At 42.1% G+C, this 12021-nt stretch overlaps 1 protein-coding gene across 1 annotated transcript; it reads right to left on the bottom strand.

Moving 5' to 3' along the window:
- Nucleotides 1-730: 730 nt before the first annotated feature.
- rasl10a (RAS-like, family 10, member A) lies at nucleotides 731-11373 on the bottom strand. The gene is made up of 3 exons (XM_068311904.1): nucleotides 11158-11373; nucleotides 3614-3738; nucleotides 731-1001 (listed from the first exon to the last, which is right to left on the bottom strand). Exons 1-3 carry the CDS (start codon nucleotides 11371-11373, stop codon nucleotides 731-733), a joined length of 612 nt encoding a protein of 203 aa, XP_068168005.1.
- Nucleotides 11374-12021: the final 648 nt, after the last annotated feature.

Below are 12021 nucleotides of genomic sequence, written 5' to 3' on the forward strand. Positions count from 1 at the left end.
ACAATAATCTTAAAACTCCCTTTGTCTGAATGAAGACTTCCTACTGTAGGCCAAATTTGAAACAGGGACAGGGGAAGAAGAAAAAATGTACAGTATAGGCATTGTCTCATAATCTAAAACTAACCATCATCTAATCATATTTGTACATTGTGAGCTAGTTTTTATCTTATGCTCTCGGTTGTTCTATCTCGTCCACCAATAACCACGCGCTTTAAAACAAATAAACACATCTGGTATGAGAGTGTGCTCTTGACCTTAGTGAATATGAACAAATGCTAAAGGAAGACTTCATGATATTGCTGCCTCTCCATTTTTGAGTCTCAAAATCACGGCTTAGCTTCATTCCTGTTCTGGCCCAGCTACAGCCCCAAGACATCCCTAAATAAGACCTGCTTCGGTTTAATTTGGGAAGCACAGCCTCAAATGTCTAGTTGAGGAAATATAACTGTGCTAATGTAGTTGTGTCATTCTTCACATTTTTCATCTTCCTCGACCTGTATTCTTCCCATATATAAGCATTTAGCAGAATTTGGCTAGGAAGTGGTTGGATGACCATGTGTGAAATTTTTAGTATCCTATACAGCGCAAGAGTCTAATAAACCTCATTATGAAAAATCAGCTCAGTACAGCAGGAGGCCACAGGGTATATTTCCAGCCATTTTGATAAAAAGTCCTTTGCTCCACTGCCGCTCTACTCCTGAGGTGGGAGGGGTGGAGGGAGCTCTCTGGGTCACATGATGGTGCAGCGATTTCTCTGTAGAGCACCCTGTAGACGGATGGAGGTGTGGTTCTGGCGCATGCCCCGAGCCACAGCGATGCCCAGCAGCTCCTTGAAGAGCAGGACAACGTGCCAGTTAAACTTGGCTGAGCACTCCACGTAACCACACTTCCAGGTCTTCTTTACCAGGACTGACACTGCCCTGCGAGGCATGAAGCGCTGCCTCTGCAGATCTCTCTTGTTGCCCACCACAAGGATTGGCACCTCATTGCTACTGCATTCCCTGCGGGGAAGATGCGACATGTAAGCACTCAAAGAAAACAAAGCATAACAACAAAAAAAACCAAACAGGTTAATTTCTTAAGTTATCAGTTTACGGAAGCTATCATCTCAGTATTTGTCACAGTGGATGGCTGGGCGTGTGCAAGATGTTTGTGTACAGTTTTGCCTTCCATTTGAGGTTTGTGGGGGCGGATTGGAGGATTACAGCTCACAGGCTCAAGGGGCCTCCCACCACATTCTGCAGCGACGGGTTTACAGCATTATTATAAGTGTGAAACTGCACTGCAAGCCAGAGGGATGGTATAAATTAGGTATGCTAGACCTGTGCTTATAATCCCACAGTGATGAAAGAGGACATCTCCACGTCCAACCATTTCCAGTAACAATTAATTGCCTGTGCACGATAAAATTTAACACTTTAAATTTGCAGTATTTAATTGGGAGCTGTATCACCTGTGACATATTTAATTTTTTCAACCATTTCCTAAAGTGTTTAAAATTATCAGCATATTAGTACGAATAAATAGACATGGCTGCAATCATGGAAATTTCAAAACACAATACTGGTCACAGTTTTGTCAGCCAATTCCTGTATATGCCCACTATTGATCCACTATTTGGACTAATACAGGACCTTTCTAGTCTGACTGGCTACTAATAACATGTTACAACAAGCCAGCACCTATCCAGGGCAAAATAAGACCTGCCTGTTTGTCAGGAGTGATGGACCTTCCAATTATAGTTTCAATAAATGATTGATCTATGGAATCAATGCTGCCACTGATAAACTATTGAGTGACTACTACCAACATCAAAAAAATGTCAATAAAATTAACTGACAATAGCTAATACACAATTATACAGGACTTCACTCTCTCTGGCATTTCCTGTCATATCTTCAAGCTGTTTATATCTAAATTGCAGTGACACCACACTTCATTTTTATGTTCTTTCCAGCACATTTTGTCACTCTGTTAAAATGCTATTATCCTGATGCTCACTGTCTGACACGCTGTTCAGATTTCACTGTGAACAAACATATGAGTTTTACAGTGTAGTTTGGAAATCCAGTCTGGTGCTTTTCTTAAAAAGGAGAGAATGATGTTGAGTAGAAAGTTACCAAAGGAAATTCTGTATTAGATTGTGAAGCAAATACTACAAATAAAAAGGGGGTGATTATATAACTCCTATTACTAACAATGAGGTTAATTTTCACTTTAAAGCTTTTCTTTTGGTCGGGCGCCAAAGGCAGTGGAGCTGAAAACCTTAATCATTGTTTCTCATGAAAAATAATAGCATTTAAAAAACTGCAGATGGTCAATTTGAATTTATCAAGTGCTGTTAATTCCAGCACATGATGAAAGTTGAAGGAGCGACGGGCACAAGACATCTGAAAACTTTCTTTTTTTGCATTGCGACTCATTTTCTGATGAGGATATAATTACTTAAGCACATGTTCACATCTGCCTTAAAAGCTGAGCAGACGGTCCAATACAGACAAAGACAAACATACAGAAATACAGAGTACAGTGTTTATGCCATGAGGGGAGGTTCTTCAATAATGTAATCATCTCACTGCTCTTATTTTGACAGGTTGTGCTTGTATAACAGCTTTAAAAATATCTCCTTGCATATCTGCCCAAGCTTGAGTATTTTAGTATATGTGTGTGTGTGTGTGTGTGTGTGTGTGTGTGTGTGTGTGTGTGTGTGTGTGTGTGTGTGTGTGTGTGTGTGTGTGTGTGTGTGTGTGTGTGTGTGTGTGTGTGAAAATATGCTGGAGTGGTAGACACCCTCACATGCTCCTTACTGGAGATGTAGGCAAATACAGTTGAAGAAAAGAAGGTTATTTGTATCTGAAGGGGCTTTGTTGTTAGTTTAAGCACATATATATATATATATGGATTCTTCATAGCTCACATCTATTAAACCGTGCCATCTGGAACAGCCTCTGTTATTCATGGTTCCAGTTAATGCCAAATATCATTCCCTCCTCTGTTTTTCTTCCCTTCTGCAGTTTGACCTTCGATCTTTTTCCTATGGTTATGTATTTTTTCTGTTTTCTACCCGGCCGCTCTCGATAATGATTCTTTGTCACGGGCCATAAACATTCCAAATAACACTTTTGGAAGCTGGGGAGGCTCAGATGATCTGTGACCTGGCCTGTTGGATATGAACAGGATAGGAGAGAAAAAAAACAGGTTTCCTATTAGGCCATTCAGTGTGTAAATATGCGCAGGTGTACAGTACCAGCAGCAAGGATGTGTGTGGTCTTGTTTAACAACTCATGTTGGATCTCTTTTGAATTGCTGCTGATTCAAATATCCTGAAAATAATCCACAAATCATGCATTCATTTAGTATTGTCAAGGTCATTTAACTGTCAGAATGCAGGGAGGAGTGTTGCTGAATTAAAAGACGTCACCAGCGCCCGACTATGACACTATCACAGTTTAATAAACGTGTAATTATATAGCTTTGTGACGGGGCTTTGAACCTGCATGCTGTCTTCAGACCGTTGAAAAGGTCATGTTATTACAAATTTTAAAAAAAAACGGAGCAGGATAACAAGCAACATGTCCATGTTTTCATGTTCAATAGCTGTGTTTGGCTGTACCTGTGCTCCACTATCTGCTGCCTTATCATCTTGACATATTCAAAGCTCTCCACACAGCAGATGTCGTACACTAGGATGTAGGCGTTGGCATTGCGAACTCCTCTGCAGCGCAAATCCAGCCACTCCTAAAGGACAAACACACAGAGACAACAATATGAACATACAATCGATATTCACATTGGCATTTTTAGCCACGCTCCTCTTTTAGTGGCTAAAATATGTCAACATCTACTAGTTGACTCGCTGTGGGATTTAGCCTTAGTGATCCCTTGTCGTTGCTTCTAATGCCACAGATAGATTGACATTTCTAGTTTTGAGCGAAACGACTGGATTGACTGCTGTGACATTTGATAAAACATTCATCTCTTCTCCTCACGACCAACTTTAATGATTTCACTGATCCCTGACTTTATGTGTAGAAAGTAAATAATATTAGGCTTGTATTTGTTTTGGTTTATAATCAAATACATACCAGCACAACCAAAGGCATTCCCATTTACCTCTGCTGCTGTTTGTATTTAGTGATAATGAGCAAATATTAGCCTTTTACAACATTATGGTCAACACTGGCAGCTGCCCATCATAGTGAGTATTCAGTTCAGTTTATTTGTCACATGAGGAGACTCAGGGTAATCATACCGGTGTTTACATCATGTTTAAAGCACCGTGGTGCTTGATTACAGCATTATAGATCTGTCAGGACATAATACATCTGCAATATATACATAATGCAACCATCAAGCCCTCACTGAGTGTTAATCTCTGCCAACACCATCGTCACTAGAATCTGAACAATCAGAAAATAGTTTCCAGGCAACGTAAAAACAAACTTCTGAAACATTTTCCATGGAAATGCAAAATTGTACCAAAATGAGGTTATTGTTAATTGTTGTATGGATATAGTATACGCCATGGGTGATGAATGGATGGATGATCACTTACGATACTGAATCCATATGGTGTTTGTGTTAAGACAGTTAAAAACTACAAGTTTAAAATAAACAGTTGACCACTATTCAAGATGTCCCGTAGAGAAACAAACAAACAAACAAACAAACAAGCCAATGTGAGCGATTGCCAGAGTTAATAATAGTAGCGAGCAGCTAGCGTGCGTCTGTGTAATTATTCTGAGGCGCATGGCTCAAAGTCAGAGTTCGTATTTCTCTTTTGCTGAGCTTGTGTGAGAAAGTGCAGCGTCAGTGACGTCTGAGAGACTTATAGAACAAATTCATAAAACATGATGCCTGCACCGTGTCCTGGCTGCACGTTCAAGGACGATGACCGAGGTTACAGCTCATAATAGAGGAGCAACCCTACTGTCAGGAGAAGAAAAAGGAACCTTTACTTCTGTTTGACTGTGCTTCCAACCTTTGTCGTACAGCGCATGCAATGAAGCAAGCACCGATATATTATTCAGTGATAGTGGAGGCCAAACTGAGAATAACTTGCACAGCTTAAGCACATATACATACACTGGCACCTTTGTGGAGCACAGCACAGCTTCAATAGAAAAGGACTGACCCATTGTACTGCTTGCGCCGTTTCCCAGAGCTCTCCCCAAGCCAGTCACTACTGATGCCTCTAACTGTATGCAATTAATTTAGAAGCATTTGATCGGATAAAAGAGAGGAAGGAAAATAGAGGAACATCAGTGGGTGGAAGAAAAGGTCTGCTGAGGGATGAAACGAGAAAACAAACGCAGCCCTGAGGGAATGTAAAAAGATGAAAAAAGCAGCTGTGGATCACGGGATGAGCTGACAGGGGTGTCAGCATAACCTCTGGGGTGCACGCACACAGCTAATGAAGGGTCTGGAGATGAAAACTGTCAGGAAGTGTGTGCAGGTTAACCCCAAGCAGCCGGATGGAAGATATACTCGGTGTAAGAACCAATTTGTAAGACTTAATCTATGCTAGCTGTAAAGCACAAAAGAAGTTGTTAGCAGCAGAAATATAAGGGTTAGACTTGACGGCGCAATCATTTAATCTCAGAGGATATTAAAAGAGTTGTTTGACAATTTGTGAAATTGATGCGTTCACTTAAGTTGCAGAGAGGATTGTTATCCATCATCTATCTGTACACTGAATAAGAATTGGAGTCAGCAGAGGAAAGGGATGCATGATTTTCCTATCTCACGTTTGTCAGATCTTTTAATTTCAATATCTCTGTTCAGCACAGAGATAACATGTGCCTAGTTTGCTAAAGTGTATGCAATAATTTCCGATGGAAATTATTTTCCATGTGATGTTTATTGGTCTACCATCTGCGTCAGTTTGCGCAACTTGAAAGAAATCCGTTTTTTTTCTTCTTAAGTCTGGTAAAAATATGTTTTTCAAATTATGAAATGTTTACTGGTAATCTTTAGAACTCCACTAATAGGCTGTGATAAATGAGACGAAGAGAGCGTGCAATGATCAATATAACTTTTAAAGAAGATAACACTGTGTCTGTGTTGGTAAGGAAATATTTGTCTGCAGCAGTTTTTTAAAGAGGGCACTTGTTGATTTTATTTGAGGTGAGTGTGAGGAACAAACAGTCTCGTATCAGCAGGGGGATATGTATTACAAAGACAAACATATGGCACAAAGATCATTTTGAACATATTTTCATCGAGGATAAAACATGTCAAAGAAGATCTGATTCTTGGTGTAATTTCCTGTTGTCGCTTCTCATGCCCAATATAATCCAAAGTTGCGTCAGGCTGGCGAAAAACCTCAAAATGTTCACCTATTTATGGCTCATTTAAGCAACCCAGTGATAGCGGAACATATCATCACAGATAGACATTTTCTGATTGATGCAATTGATGGTGTGAGATGCACACATTGGCTTCAGTTGCAGCCTCACATCACTGCGGAGCTAAAAATAGCAGCTTGTCTTCTCATCTCATATCTCTTTGTCATCCACGTCCTGTTTTTAAATATGGAGGAGGGACCAGAAAAAGACATCGCCGCTTCTTCAAAACCAAACAAGACGCAAAATAATAAAGAAACGAGGGCAAAGAAGGCAGCGGTTTGCAGCTGATAAACCAGTATCCACTGTAACACTTTCAGGATGCATGTGTGGGCATGTTTATGTGAGTGAGTGAGTGTGTGTGTGTGTGTGTGTGTGTGTGTGTGTGTGTGTGTGTGTGTGTGTGTGTGTGTGTGTGTGTGTGTGTGTGTGTGTGTGTGTGTGTGTGTGTGTGTGTGTGTGTGTGTGTGTGTGTGTGTGTGTGTGTGTGTGACTGTGACTGTGTGCATGGGGGGGAGCATGAATATGAAATGTGGCTCCACTTTCACTATCCTCCAGTTGGTCTTCTTTGCAAAAAGAGCATCTCATTCTTTACTCCTCAAGAGCCACGCAGCACATGTCTCCCTGACAACCACAGGCCCCGGTCGGTTTTTAGCAGGCTGTGACCAAGCTGTCGTTGTCTCCTGACATCAACAGAAGATGCGTAACTGAAATAAATGGTTGAAATATAAATCAATATTCATGCACAGGAGGGAGTCTGATGTATCCTGGTGGGGGGAAGGGTGCTAGGCAATTAAAGGCATGTCACACTGGGGCTCGATTTACATTTAAAATCTATTACAGTACATTCTCTGGAGGTGAAACTCCCATTACTCAATATTGACCTATAGCAGCCAACCAGTTAATGTGAAGGTTCAAGTCTACTTCTGAGTGATTCACTTTGTTTGAGTTGATATGGAAAGATAGAAAGGATGGTCTGCTGCCGGTTTCTGCTGCTCACACAGAATAACTGTCACGAGGAGAAGACACAGCGTGAATATTGATAATGATGTCTTATATATTCATGTTTCAGAGAAGTCACCTGTTTTTTTTATGCTTTAGTTTGCCTTTAATTAAATAAAGTTTCGTTTTATTACATCTGCCAACGAGAGCTGGAAGAGGTGAGGTGATCACACACGTTTGTTTGCTTGTCCCGAAGATATTTTGGAAACGCTGTCAAAGGATTTCAGTGAAGTTTTGTTTTTGGATCTCATGCCAAATCACAAAGCACATCAGATGTAACTGCCTTCAACGTTCTGAGATCTGACTTTTTTTTTTTAAACATTTTTTTCTGTGTGTTTAAAATTATAGACCAGTCAAAATAGAAATTTCAAATGTATGGACAAACCATGGTTTTCGGAATCATGGAAGGAAATCAGATGTGACATTAAATGTATAAATATATATATATATCAGTATGTATATTTTGACAGGAATTACTTTGTTATTATTCATGTTTTATTGACATGCATTAAGATTTGTTTGAAAAGACAAAACCCAAAAGGTTCAAACACTTAGACGTTTTACACACTCCATCCTCATTTTCCTTTCTCTTCATTTTGTCACACATGCACACTTCATTTTCTACCAAGGCTGCCGAAGTTTAAAAAAAAAAGAAGAAAAGTAAAACCCACAATATAAAGTATGACAGAAAAGCAATAACTTGCACCTTGTTGTCAGACACTGTATCGATGGAGATAACTGAGAAAAATGTCCAGAAAGGGCAGCAGAGGGAGAGGGAGCATTTTGCGTGGGAGGAAGTCATGGAGATATATGATGGCAAGAACAAAAAAAAAGAAGAAGAACAAAACAAGCAAATTGTTGCTGAATCCACTGTCAGAATTTAAACCATCTGTCACCACATCCAACTGACACACTGTCACAGATGCTCTCTAAATGCAATGCTATCGGCAGCAGACAAACATATCGCAAAGCAAATAAATCATTACACAAGCAGCCTCAATGTAAGATAATGGAATCTGTCTCCAGCGCGAGAGATTATGAAAACGGTTGCATCTGTGGTTAAAATGGGGTCACGAGTAGCCCGCCAGAAAAGTGCTGTTCTTCTTTCAAATATAATCTGAACTGATGAGAAATTGCCATGCAGCATAAGCATGGAGGCGGACTGACTCACTCCATTCTGCAGCTTCTTCGTCGTAAATTTCAGAGGACGTTATGAGAACCTCACTCGGTACCCCTTGCATTGACAGTGTCCATTAAACTCTCTGCAACCTTTCTAATTGACTGCAGCACATTCCTCCTGCCTCCATTATTGGTCTTCAGTCCCCAGTAGTATTCCAACAGGAGGCTGTGATTTCATTCAATATGATGTGAGCCGCAATTAAATTTCAGTTCCTGCGTTGCTCATTTTGACTACTCCACCTGATGCGGAGCATCTACCTGACAGCGGGGTAAATACATAATCAGGGGAGGCTTTTTCTCACGGTGAATGGAAGATGTCACCGCACAAAGCGAGAGAGCAGCCATCTGCACAAAAAGGACATAGAAAAAGTGTTAAAAAAAAAAAAAAGAGTGCACCAGCCGAGCAGCGCTCTTCATCAGCAAATGAGTCTTCATAAATCTGCCTGATAGAAATGTTGTGGCAGTGCCGGGCTAATGGTTTTCTGCCTGTATACCTTCCACAAAGTGCCTGACAATCAGGCGCCGGCTAAATGTACCAGACTCCGAACTGTGCAGGAAATGTTCACACCATGTGACACAAAATGACATCAAATGGCGCTGAACAGTTTTCTCTGAAGACCCAACCTTTGAGAGACGTGCTAACATCCCCCCAGCGTGACCTCATGATGCTCATCCATCTTTCTGCTCACACCTATCAGCGTGTTTCCTGATGGAGATAACATAACAGTCAAACTCCTGGTAGGAAACCAGGCGGCTGTCTGAAGACATATTAACACTCCCCAATAACAAACTGTTTAATCAGCAGATCAGCCAGCTACATGTAATTTTGCAGCAGCTTGGCAGGATGATTGGTCCGGCATCTTAGTCTGTTTGTCAGATCTTTTCTCTGTTCACAGAACATTTTCTGAGCGCACAGCAAGCCAACACTTCAGGAAGCCTCTTGTTCGAGCTGCTCATTTTCTGCCTCCTCCTTGGCCTGATCTCATTTTCTCAGTGGCACCTCATCTGTGGAGAGATCCACAGCTCTTCTTCTGCAGGGGATGTGTGACACGGCAGGAGATAGAACGAAAGAAATGTTCACCAGCAGAGTGTCTGTGTCTAGTGCAGCCGGAGAATTCCATCTTTAAAGTGCCACAGCCTCTCCATTGAGGCAGCCCTGGAGAGGCTGCGCAGGTTCATCTACACATCTCAGGTCAACTGAGGTTCATCCTCGGGCTTTTTTGATACCTGAGGACATTTTATTTCCATGTCCAGAGACAGACACACCAAATCCAGACTTTGAAAACACTCACATCTTGATTTCTCCATCTTTACATACCGGCGATGAAATACCACTTCAGTTAAAGTGATGACAAGTTAAAAAAAAAAAATCAAGAGCACTCAAGTTCAGCCAGGGATGTGGAGATTCAGCTGAGTGGAAACAATCAAAGGCATCACATTCTTGGTAACAAATCTCTCTTTACATGGCAGTCTGTCCCTCACATTCAGCCTTCATCAAAAACCTAGAATACATATTTGCATAGACGGAGGCAAACAGAGGTCCAATCACTTAGATTGATTTGGCTGTGAGAGGAGTTTCTTCACGTCCAATACGGACAGGAGAAAGCAGCTGTTTTCAGCAGCGATAGCAGGACATCTTCATTGCGATTTATTCTGCACCTTTATTTTTTTCAGTCTGCTGTCACAAGTCTCCTTCTCCAGTTTCCACACTCATATCAATCCCAGCAGGGGCATCAGCCACCGTCGCCACCCGTGCCAGCGCTCCATGGGAGATTTATCTTGCTGCTGTTCCGATGGAGATGCTCAATCACAACTTCCCTTAAGAATGTAATGTAAATACTAAAGATCCTCATACATCAGAGTTGCGACATAAATTTAGGACTAAAAAGAAAACGTAAAGGGGAGGAATTCTACAAGAAACCTGGAGTTAATTCATCCAACGCTTCATAATAAGTGGAAAAAATGCAGAGGTACAAATCTGCTTTGCAAAGCAACCCCAAACACTGAACTTCTGCAGCCAGCCTGCGTCTTAGCCATGATGCTACAGATCAAATGTATGTTTATCTACTACACCTAACGCTTGACCTGTGGTGGTGAATTAAAGAGCAGGTTGTTCTATTTATAAATTGGGGGGGGGGAGTGGCTGGGTGGACGCCTAGAGCACAATTCTGCTATGATTTTCCGTGCACATGATCCACATCCAAACCTGTCACCACTGTCGGTGTTATGAAGTTGTCTGAGTTTATTTAAACACCAGTCTTTAGTCGGGAGTCTGCAGAAGACATACTATGATTAATAAGCAACAATATGCAAGCTGGCATTCCTCGTGAGGGTAGCTGAGAGAGACAGACAGAGAGAGAGTTTACACCATCAAAGTGAAGCTCTCTGAGGCTTTAAATCAGTTGGGTCTCCATAGAAACTAGTAGACCAGAGACTTCTGATTGTGATGGAAGAATAAATGAAATGGGCATTTGTACCTTGGAGAAATGTTGGAGCAGATGGGCGCTTTGAAAAATTAAGATTATATAAGTGATATGTGTTTACTATAATAAAAAGACTACACATAGAGAGAGATAGGTAGATATTTATATATATGTATAGAGGCACATAGAGATAAACAGAGATCTTATACCTGACTGGAGCTTGATGGAAATGAGGAGATTGGCGGGACGTCCAAAATCTTCAGCTCATACATGTTCCCGTTGAGGATGACGGAGGGTCTGTACACATATCTGCTCCTGGTCGGCGTGTACACTTCCGAGAAATCGTTATAGATGAACTGGCGGATTATAGAAGTTTTGCCCACTCCGGGAGCACCGATGACTGCGATACTCAGCGTCTCCACCATTCCTGGAGCCCCAGTTCAGCACCATGGACAGCAGCGACAACGACCACAGATGTGTGCGTCCAGGCGCGGCTGGTGCGCCGCCGTTCTTGTTCTGCTGCTCCGGTGGAATTCGATCCGGCAGCAGCAGCAGCAGCTTCTAAATCACCTCAACTGCACGCAATTAAACAAATCGATGGCCGATCGCAGCCGTCGAGCAAGGGTGAAGAAACTTTCACTCACAAGGCGAAGGGTGAGGGAGACGGGAGCCGCGCAATACGGAGGCTGTCAGAAACTACGCTCAGCCATAATCGCCGCAGAAGGAGGGATTTTCGCTGCCTTGGTAATCCAGCAGCGGGAGAGAAACTCTTGGTCTTCAAGGGACACCCCGAGGCGACCTCGTCCCCAGAGAGGAAGCATAAAAGTCCGTCCGTGTGGTCTCCACATGGACATAATCTCATCCAGACTAGACTCTGACCTTGTCCAAAAGCACAGGAGCCCGCGGTGTGTTCATTGATTATCTCCTCAGCGCCTCTCACACGTTCCCAGCGATGCGCCACCACCAACCACCACCACCGCGCTCCTCCATCACAGGGAGGACGGGCGCACAGCCGCGGGGCTGGCAAATATGCTCTCCACGTGTTCCCAAATCGCGCACAACCCCATAATCTT

Source organism: Antennarius striatus, chromosome 3, assembly GCF_040054535.1.
Source record: "Antennarius striatus isolate MH-2024 chromosome 3, ASM4005453v1, whole genome shotgun sequence".
In the NCBI taxonomy this organism is placed as follows: domain Eukaryota; kingdom Metazoa; phylum Chordata; class Actinopteri; order Lophiiformes; family Antennariidae; genus Antennarius; species Antennarius striatus.

Bases quoted from the DNA above. Each gene is read 5' to 3' on its own strand.
- rasl10a (XM_068311904.1), bottom strand. From the start codon at position 11,373: ATGGTGGAGACGCTGAGTATCGCAGTCATCGGTGCTCCCGGAGTGGGC. The intron at 3,739-11,157 runs GTATAAGATCTC...TTTGTCCTTTAG, and splicing joins TTCCATCAAGCTCCAGTCAG to GAGTGGCTGGATTTGCGCTG. The intron at 1,002-3,613 runs GTACAGCCAAAC...TCTTCCCCGCAG, and splicing joins CAGCAGATAGTGGAGCACAG to GGAATGCAGTAGCAATGAGG.